The following is a 9,013-nucleotide window of genomic DNA, read 5'->3' on the forward strand; positions in this document are numbered from 1 at the left end:
TTATTACTCATGTTTGTAGTTATTTCCATAACGTCAACCTTAGATAGATGTAATAACGTCAACCTTAGATTCGTTAGAAAACTGTTGGCAATTATTGTCATATTAGGCAAAATTTTTTTTTCCAAAATTCTGGGTTTCCATTAAACAAATTTTCACTACTGCCTGCTAATACGGTACAGACTTTTTGGTAGCATTTCCCTTCGTTCATTTCTGCTGCAGTTATCACTTGTCTTTATGTCATTAAGCATGCTGTGTCCTACCCTCATGAACCCATGCGGTGGCAATTATCCACGTGACTGCGTAAACACAAAATGTTGACTCTGTTTTTAAACGCATAAAAAGTAAAAAACATGGCCAAATGACAAAGAAACGCAATCGACGCATTGTCAGGACACAAAATTATAACGAATTTTCAAAGTTGACCCAAGAATCACAGTGCCTCATACCAAATACTCGCACCATAGCTACCCGTAGAGCACTAGCGCATATATTTAAAATTATGTGGCAACAATTTTCTTCCTTTAACAAGCAGCGCGCAGAGTGTTGCAACAGTTCCGAAATCCGGTTAGAAATTAATGCAACATTGTGTTGACTTTTCATGTCGTTAGTGGGCTATGGTTAATCAGCCCTCAATCCCACCAACGGTACTGCAGCCATTAAGGAGTCTGGGATGAATGGGTACGTGTAAGTACAAAATGCGTATTTGTTTAGAATAACAATTTGGAACATTAACACAGCACGTTGGGATTAATTGAAACATTCTCATCAATTTGTGTAAATACACGAAAATTGCTACACAAAAAATTTGAAATGTGTACATTATTTTCCCTTCGTTGCGATTTTTGTGCTCACGAAAAGTGAGTACTCATACCCAGAGCCCATGCCTGTTCCATGCCTTGTTAAAAATTATGTTCCATTTAAAAGGGGTCATTTATATGCCATTCGTCATAATTTTGTAAATTAAACGACCGCAAAGTGTTGGCAGCCGCGTTACTCGTACATGGCAAGTAATGTTTGCGTCGGTGCTAATGACGTTGGACAGTGAATCCGTGGTTGGCTCATTGCATGTCTGCGGATTCTGCTAGATAAAAAGATACAGACTTAATGCACTTCTGCTTAATCTGCTGTGTGCTTTAACTTAACACTCCGACGTTGATGTGAGGGTTAGTCTTTTTTTCTCCCATACATTCAATTTCGCCCACATCCATGAAGGCAGTTTTATACAAAATTATTGAAACGTTGATTAGTTCCATAACTCAATTAGTTTCGTATGGCAAATGTGACGCATAACAATGGTTATTGTCTTTATATACGAGTAAGTTTGTGTATATCTAACAAACACAAAAATATAGCAATTGTTGTTACTGCATTTAAGAATATAAATTAATTCACCAAAATATAAGATATATATATTATTCACAAACAGTCGATAAATATATATCGATATATACATCGACTAATAAATAATAATAATAAATAATAATAATAAATAATATTAAATTCAAGTTAATAATAATATTATATTTTTTATATTATATATATTATTTATTATTATTTTAAATGTTTAAATTTCGCCGGGCTTTAGGATTTATATTTTTATATAATAACTTATATGAAATATAAATAAAAATTTCACCGTTGTTATCTATATATTTTTGTTTAACAGATATTTTTGTTCACTTTGTAGACCATCTTTAGTGTTATTGATTTCAGATCAATTGACTTCAATATTCTAATTTTTGTTAAAAAATGCTTCAAAGCTGAAAAAAAAAATAAATCATGGAGTTCTCCTCTTCATAGCGAGCAGAGATAAAAGAAAGTACCGAATTATATCACCGATCCCATACGGCTTAGTGCTGGACCCAATATTGTGCATTATTATGTACGAATATAACGATACGGCACACTGAGTCTAAAATAACCAGAAAGAGTATAAAAAGCAGGTTTCGCAGATAAAATTACACTAACGGTAGTTGCAAAACACTCACACCAGTTTGGTAGCAGATATAGCAAATAGAGATATATTCCAAGCAAAAACTGTGCAAAAACTGTGCAAAATCTATTGAACCTCAACCGAACAGAGCATGAAGCAGAAGTTGCATTATTTTTAAGCCTCAAGATAACAGATAATGTTACAAAATAAATGAAAACTATTAATTATCATTCAAACCCTGCTTACAGCAGTGACGAATACCTTCAATGCTGTTTTTGGAAATATCCATAAGATCATTGGAAAGATCTTATAGCGCATGTGCAAACTTCGAGAAGATAATGGAAGGAAGTATGAACAATGGCCACTTTAGTGACGAGATAACAGGATATCTTTAATGATCTTTTGACACAGCAAATGTGTGAATATTTTTGACCGGATCTTAACTTTTTTGTTTATGCTGAGTTCCTTTTATATCTACACACCCGAGTGTCTTGGGATCTGATCAAATGTGTAATTCTTAAAACTGTTGTACCCTGGGTTCTAAAAAAATGGCTTTTGGTTTCATTTTCAAAATATGGTAGCAAAATAATGATATTTTATAAAGCTATGAGATTTCAATACGGTCTTAAATTCTACTCAAGATAATATTATTTAAAACTGAAAATTTCAATACTCCGTAAAGCTTAATTGTAATATAGGTACGAAAACACAAATTAGATCTGTATAAAGAAGTACTGTTAAAGAACTTTATATAACAGAAAATCGCCAGCGATTGTAAAGAATCTATACCTACTAAATTCAGTGGAAACTTTTTCCGTCGAAAATCAGTTTGTTTCAGTACTTTATGTTGAATAAGTGTAAATCACCAATGATAGTAAAGAGTCTGTAAATACGTAGGCAAAGCGGAAAAAGACTGTCTTCCTAAATAAACTCGAAACTGTATATGGCCGGAAACCGGTTGGCTTTAGTCATTAATGTTATATAAGAGTATATAATATATACTATGTATCCAGCGATAGTAAGAATCTATAGATAGGTATGCGAAGCGAAAAAAGAAAAGGTGCTCCTATAATAACGGAATAGTTTTTAGGTCGGAAACCGGTTTTAGTCATTATTGAGTTAAATGTCAGGTCTGATGGAATTAAGCATTTGCGGTCAAAAAAGGTGCGTACACGCAAGTAGGTGACCATAATATGTGCCGATGCTGACTTACAGAAAAACTACGTAAGCGCACGGTACGATTTTTTGCCGCAAGGCCTTAATATATATTATGCACTCATAAATACTACTCAATTATACAAATATGCGCTATAATCTTTAAAATGTTCAATTGCATATTCGTTTAAAATGATTTAAAAAACTGTACACTAGACAAATGTCAGTTTTGGTGAAAATCAAATGAAATAAAAACGTCCGCAATGACTTTTAAAATATATATAGTATTGATTTGATCACCCTGCATTTACATATACAATAAATCATGTAAATAGCTCAGTTTGATGAGCTCATAAACTAAGAGATAACTATAGTTCTCATTTTAGTGAACAAGCGGTCAGACGTACAGAGCGTCAAACAGTTTCCGTTAAATAAAATTTCACTTGTCATTCTTATCAATAATACTCGTATGTAAATAATAGGTTTCCGATATCAGTGCATTACACACATATTGACTAACTTAATATACACAATAATTACAATAATGTGAATGTTAGAAAAAATTTGAGTATAGAAAAGTACAGAGAGTAAAGAGTGTAAAAACATACATAGTTAAACTAACAATTTTCTAAAAATTCGATAACGCAACGATAAGATAAACATATAGATATATAGACAGATAGATATCTGTCTGGAAAATATTATTGTTATTGCGTTTGTAGTCTTAGTAATACTTTTGTATATTCTAGTCATAGGCATTATAATGTCAGTGTTATTTTTTATTATATTTTTTGTTTATAATAAGTTTTGCTGATCAAGCCTGTGTTGAACTGCCAATAACGTCACAGTTCATAATCACAATGAAGTAAGACTCAATTGTGTAATGGGCTTAAGATACGAAAATAAAAGATTAATAACGGCAGTCTGTAGTGAGAAGTAGAACAGTGAATTTGCAAAAAACTAGAACTGTAAATAAAATTTAATAAACAAAGTTATTTATTTTTGTAAACAAAAAACTTAAGAATTCTAGTGGTAATTTTCCATCAAATGATAATTTTAAATTAAAGAAATAAACTTTTTTCGGTGAAAACTAAAATAATTTTTATTAGTATATTTTTTTTCAAACTTTGCACCATAAAAATCAATTTGTATATATATATACTTGTGTAAATATCTTTTAGAAAAACGTTGCATTAAGATTTTATTTAAGAAATTTTACAAACTATTAGTTTGTCATTTATGGTAATTTTGTGTTAGTCATTCTACAATATAATAGTTATTTAAATAATTTAAAATAATAATTAGTATATTTTAAACATGTGATATTAATGGTTGTAATAAAATCTACTCAATAATAAAAAAAAAATAATAATAAAAGTATCTTATCGCTATAAACAGCTGTATGTGAGTCAAATTAAATTTAAGGCAATAGGCAATATATGTCACATATGTCAACTAATAAAATCTTAATCAACTGTGAGATTTCACAAGTCAAATTACTCTACTGTCAGCAATAACAATATCACTCTATGTGTTATATATAAACTTTATACAGTTTTAACGTTTTTAAAACATCAATAATAAAACTTCCGATCGATTCATTTGTTTATTAATCTTTATGTGACATCATACTGTGTTGCACAATAGTTTGTTCGGAGTTAATTGTCAGCTACATCTACACTTTAACCACTGTGTGGACCTAAACTTCCATTAGTTCGAAGTGTGGACTATCTACTTCCATTAGTTCGTCTTGTTAATATGAATAATAATAAAAGAATGAAATTGTGTTTTTTTTTAATAGAGACATTCTATACTGTGCAAAGGGTGGCACTTGAAGAATAATAAAGAGGTACTATAGTTTAGTTACAGAGATAGTCCTCATGGGCAAATAAGCCTAAGTGTCTCCTTTGATTGCCGATATAACTAGTTAACTTGTTTCAAACTTATCATTAGCTTTGCTGTATTAACTCACATTTAAGTAAATTTTGAGAGTAAAGTTATGACTGTTATAACTACTGAACTCGGTTTTTAGAGTCACCATATACAATTTAAGGTGGAAAGTATTTAAGGCCACAATGCGAGATTTGAATTTATTAAAACCACCTGTTAGGAATTGGTGAAGAACTTATCTATCAGAAGTCTCCACATACCTCTCAATATTCTGATTTAGCTGATACTTATCAGTTATTTAAACAGATTGTTTAGTTCGAGCAGCCTGTCATTAGGCTAAAGCATTTGGCAGACGAAACCGAATTATCTTAAACAACTTAAAGTTATTCATTTTATTCATCAATTATATATAAGATCATGCAATTATATATTAGTTTTCTTTATGAGTTGAAGCATTCACATCTCTTTTTATTAAGTAGCTCTGGTAAGCAATACTATCTCTAATAGAAATTGCACTTTTAACTAATTTCCCTATACCGATTTATTAAATATTTGCAGAAATAATTAAGTACAATATTTCAAAAAAGAATCTGTATTAATAATATAAAGTTATTTTCGATTACAATTTATACATAATTTACGTTTACCGGGCTTTGCCTCGTTTATATCATCAATTGAAAATCAAATTAAACTAATTCTTTAATATTATTAAATTTATTTAATTTAGAAAATTATTAACTAATACATATATTAAAATTTTTTTAAATTTTATTTTTAATTAAATTAAAAATAAACGTCTATAAGCCCAGCAAAAATAAATAAATTTATAATTATAATATTAACACAGCAATTAGCTAAACATTGCAAAATAGCACCACAAAAAATTCATCACTGCCGACAAAGTGAGATAGCAGGTAAATTGGTTAGTTAAATACAATTTAAGCGAAGTACTTTAGTAGTTTAGAAGAAACGAAACGAATCGAATTCAGTTGCTCAAGAAGACTCATAGGTTAGGGAGTAGTTGAATTTTCAATAAAAAAAAATTTATATTTTTTATTATTCAGAATAACTCGCATATTAACAAAATGAAACCGCAAACTATGGTGTACGATTCGGAAAATAAAATATGGAAATCGAATAATTATGCTTTTGGTGATTATGTAAAGCAAACACTAGGAGAAATATTTCTAAAAACTATGTCCACATTGGATGAAGAAAAAGTATTAGAATACTTCTACGATACTGGTATTGAGAGGACAGCTGGAGAAATTTACTCTGATGCAGTAAAAATAGCAATAAATCTACAAAGATTGGGTGTCGAGAAAGGCGATGTGGTGGTACTCTATTCGATGAATAATCCAAAAATATCTGCTTTAGCATTTGGTTGTTATTTAATCGGTGCAGTAGTTAATTATTTTGAAACAAAATTTGAACAAGGTATGGAATTAAATTTCAAAAATAAGATCATCATATACAATGTATATATTTAATGTAATCTTTCAGAACATATTGATTATGCACTCAGCATTGTCGATCCTAAAGTTATACTTTTCGAAGATGTTTACGAAACTGATATTAGAGACTCACTTAATCGCAGTCCATTATTATTTTTAAAATACTTACTCTCTATTGATAGTCAAGCTGCACCTAATGTAACTACTGAACTATTAATAGATGTTGGACCAACTTTATTGGAAAAATTTAAGACCGTCAACTTGGGAGATTCAACAAAAGCAACAGCTTCATTGGTATTTACTTCGGGTTCAACTGGTATACCAAAAGCGGTTGATATAAGTCATGCACTGCTCATAAATGGTTTCAAAACTTGGTGGTGTCAAGCTGACAATCGTGCTGATTTGCAAGCTGATTCGATATTATTTTCTTTTAGTCCAATTCGTTGGATTAGTCAAGTAGATTTTATGCTACAATCTATTTTGTTGGGTCTTAAACGCGTTTGTGCTAGCGGTTTACCAAGTGGTGCTTATGGTCGTGAAATTATACAGAAAGGTGGTGTTACACATTTTTTTTCAACACCTGTTATCTTTACTGAAATTTTACGCGCAATTTCTGACAAAGATATACATGCCTTGGACTCATTACGTATTGTGCATTTAGGTGGAGAACCACCTTCACAGGCACTCATAGATTTGGCTAGACAAAAAGCACGAAATAGCATAATCTATCGTTGTTATGGCATGACTGAGGTTTCTAGCTGTATCTCGAATGATGAACATATAAATGGCGGTCCACTATTACCTGGCTTACAAATGAAAGTTTTAGATGACAATCTACAGCCTGTGGGGCCTAATATACGCGGCCAGCTGTGTATAAAAGCTCCAGTGCCTTTTAAGGGTTATTTAAAAATGGATAACTCGAAGTACTATTTTGATGATGGATTTTTTCTGACTGGTGATTTTGGATTTATGGATGAAAAACATAATTTACATGTAGAGTCACGTTATAAGGACTTAGTGAGAGCACAAAATGGAATAGTGAGTATTTAACTGTTTTTATAGGTTTTGTTTAAATAATTAGCAATACTTCTGAATTACTTAATAATTATTTATCATATTATTTTTTAACACTTACAGTTAATACCAAATCCGATTGAATCGTTAGTAGCCGACTTGCCTGAAGTAACAAGCGCTCGTTTGGTTGGTTACAAAAAATCTCCAGAGGACGCTTATGATGTCGGTGCAATATTTGTTGCATTAAAGGACAATTTTAAAGAAGATGAACGAAAGCAAGAAATACGTTCGAAAATTGGTTATTTGTTAGAATCATCACTTTCCACTGCTCAACTGGATGTCATACGTCACATCCACTTTATTGATACTATGCCATTGACTTCAGCTGGCAAAGTAAATCGCGTTACTCTAAGACAACAAGCCCAGAAAATGACTTTATAAATGTAGATATTTTAATTAAATGTTACAAATCATGTGTAAATCGTTTTAGATATTCAAAAAAGATATAGGCAAATATTGGAAAATAACACGTTGTATAAGTAGAAAGATATATTCATGATCTGTATTACCTACACAACATTTAAATGATAAACCCTTATTAATTTTAAAATTCATAAGATTTAATCTTCAACTAATAAAAATAAATTAAAATGTCTGGTGTTCCAAAGATTTTGAAAAATCGTTGTTTACTTGGATAAGAAAATCTCTTAAGAAATATTTAACCCAGACGCAATTGTCATGTGTCAGCGATTATTGCATATAGATTATTTATTTAACTATTAGATAAGAAAATAAATACGATAAGTTAAAATGATACATATTGCTTCATCGATACCTGATTAAATATATTGTATGAATAATATACTTTTATTATTACAAAATCTAAAATTTATTCAGCTTAAATTTCGTTAGGTGCTAATCAGTCAGTGGACATTTTAAGTTTACCAAAAAATTTATTAAACTATTGATAATGATTTGAGAAAACAAAATATCTACTATTACTTCCAATTATTTAATAATAACTCACCAAACTTTTACTATAAACTTATATAAGATATTTTGATAGTCGATTATATTTATTTCTAGGATTTAGGCATTTCTTTCGGCATTTACTACTTTATTAGTTTATAATATAAGCAGAGTTTTTCGGAATTATTCAGCAATAATACGGAAAACATTCCCATTCTCCAAAGTTACTGACTAATTTAGCCATAACAACCCGTTACCGAATTTCAGCGTGACATACCATGTCTCTCCAGGACCCTATGCAGCGTGCGCGCCTTCTCCAGTCTCGTATATCAAGTCCGGTTAGTATTCACTCAACTCCTCAATTTCCATTACCCACGAAACGAAAAACATTATATGGAGTAGGGATGTATTTTCAGTATTACTCAAATACAGAGTGCCAGTTTCAGGTAGACCTAAAAAATTGATTTTCGAGAAATCTTCTACCCAAAAGCCCACAATATCTCAAAAACGCTTTATTTAAATATAGGCATAGCCATTTGCAGTTTTTTCTTCATCATAAATGCTTATTTATAGTAATCTGTTATTTTATTCTAATCGA

General features: G+C 30.6%; 1 protein-coding gene across 1 annotated transcript; it reads left to right on the forward strand.

The window, feature by feature from the left end:
• The first annotated feature begins 1,271 nt into the window (after nt 1-1,271).
• Nucleotides 1,272-8,038, forward strand: LOC119670411 (2-succinylbenzoate--CoA ligase-like). The gene is made up of 4 exons (XM_038080659.1): nt 1,272-1,315; nt 6,043-6,415; nt 6,482-7,470; nt 7,570-8,038. The coding sequence occupies exons 2-4, from the start codon at nt 6,064-6,066 to the stop codon at nt 7,885-7,887; spliced, it is 1,659 nt and encodes a 552-aa protein (XP_037936587.1). The 5' UTR covers nt 1,272-1,315; nt 6,043-6,063; the 3' UTR covers nt 7,888-8,038.
• The last annotated feature ends 975 nt before the right edge of the window (nt 8,039-9,013 follow it).

The sequence above is a fragment of the Teleopsis dalmanni genome, chromosome 1 (genome assembly GCF_002237135.1).
Source record: "Teleopsis dalmanni isolate 2A chromosome 1, ASM223713v2, whole genome shotgun sequence".
NCBI classification, from domain to species: domain Eukaryota; kingdom Metazoa; phylum Arthropoda; class Insecta; order Diptera; family Diopsidae; genus Teleopsis; species Teleopsis dalmanni.

Coding starts and splice junctions, on each gene's coding strand:
- LOC119670411 (XM_038080659.1), top strand. CDS start 6,064: ATGAAACCGCAAACTATGGTGTACGATTCGGAAAATAAAATATGGAAA. Junction 6,416..6,481: donor TGAAACAAAATTTGAACAAG/GTATGGAATTAA, acceptor GTAATCTTTCAG/AACATATTGATTATGCACTC. Junction 7,471..7,569: donor TGAGAGCACAAAATGGAATA/GTGAGTATTTAA, acceptor TAACACTTACAG/TTAATACCAAATCCGATTGA.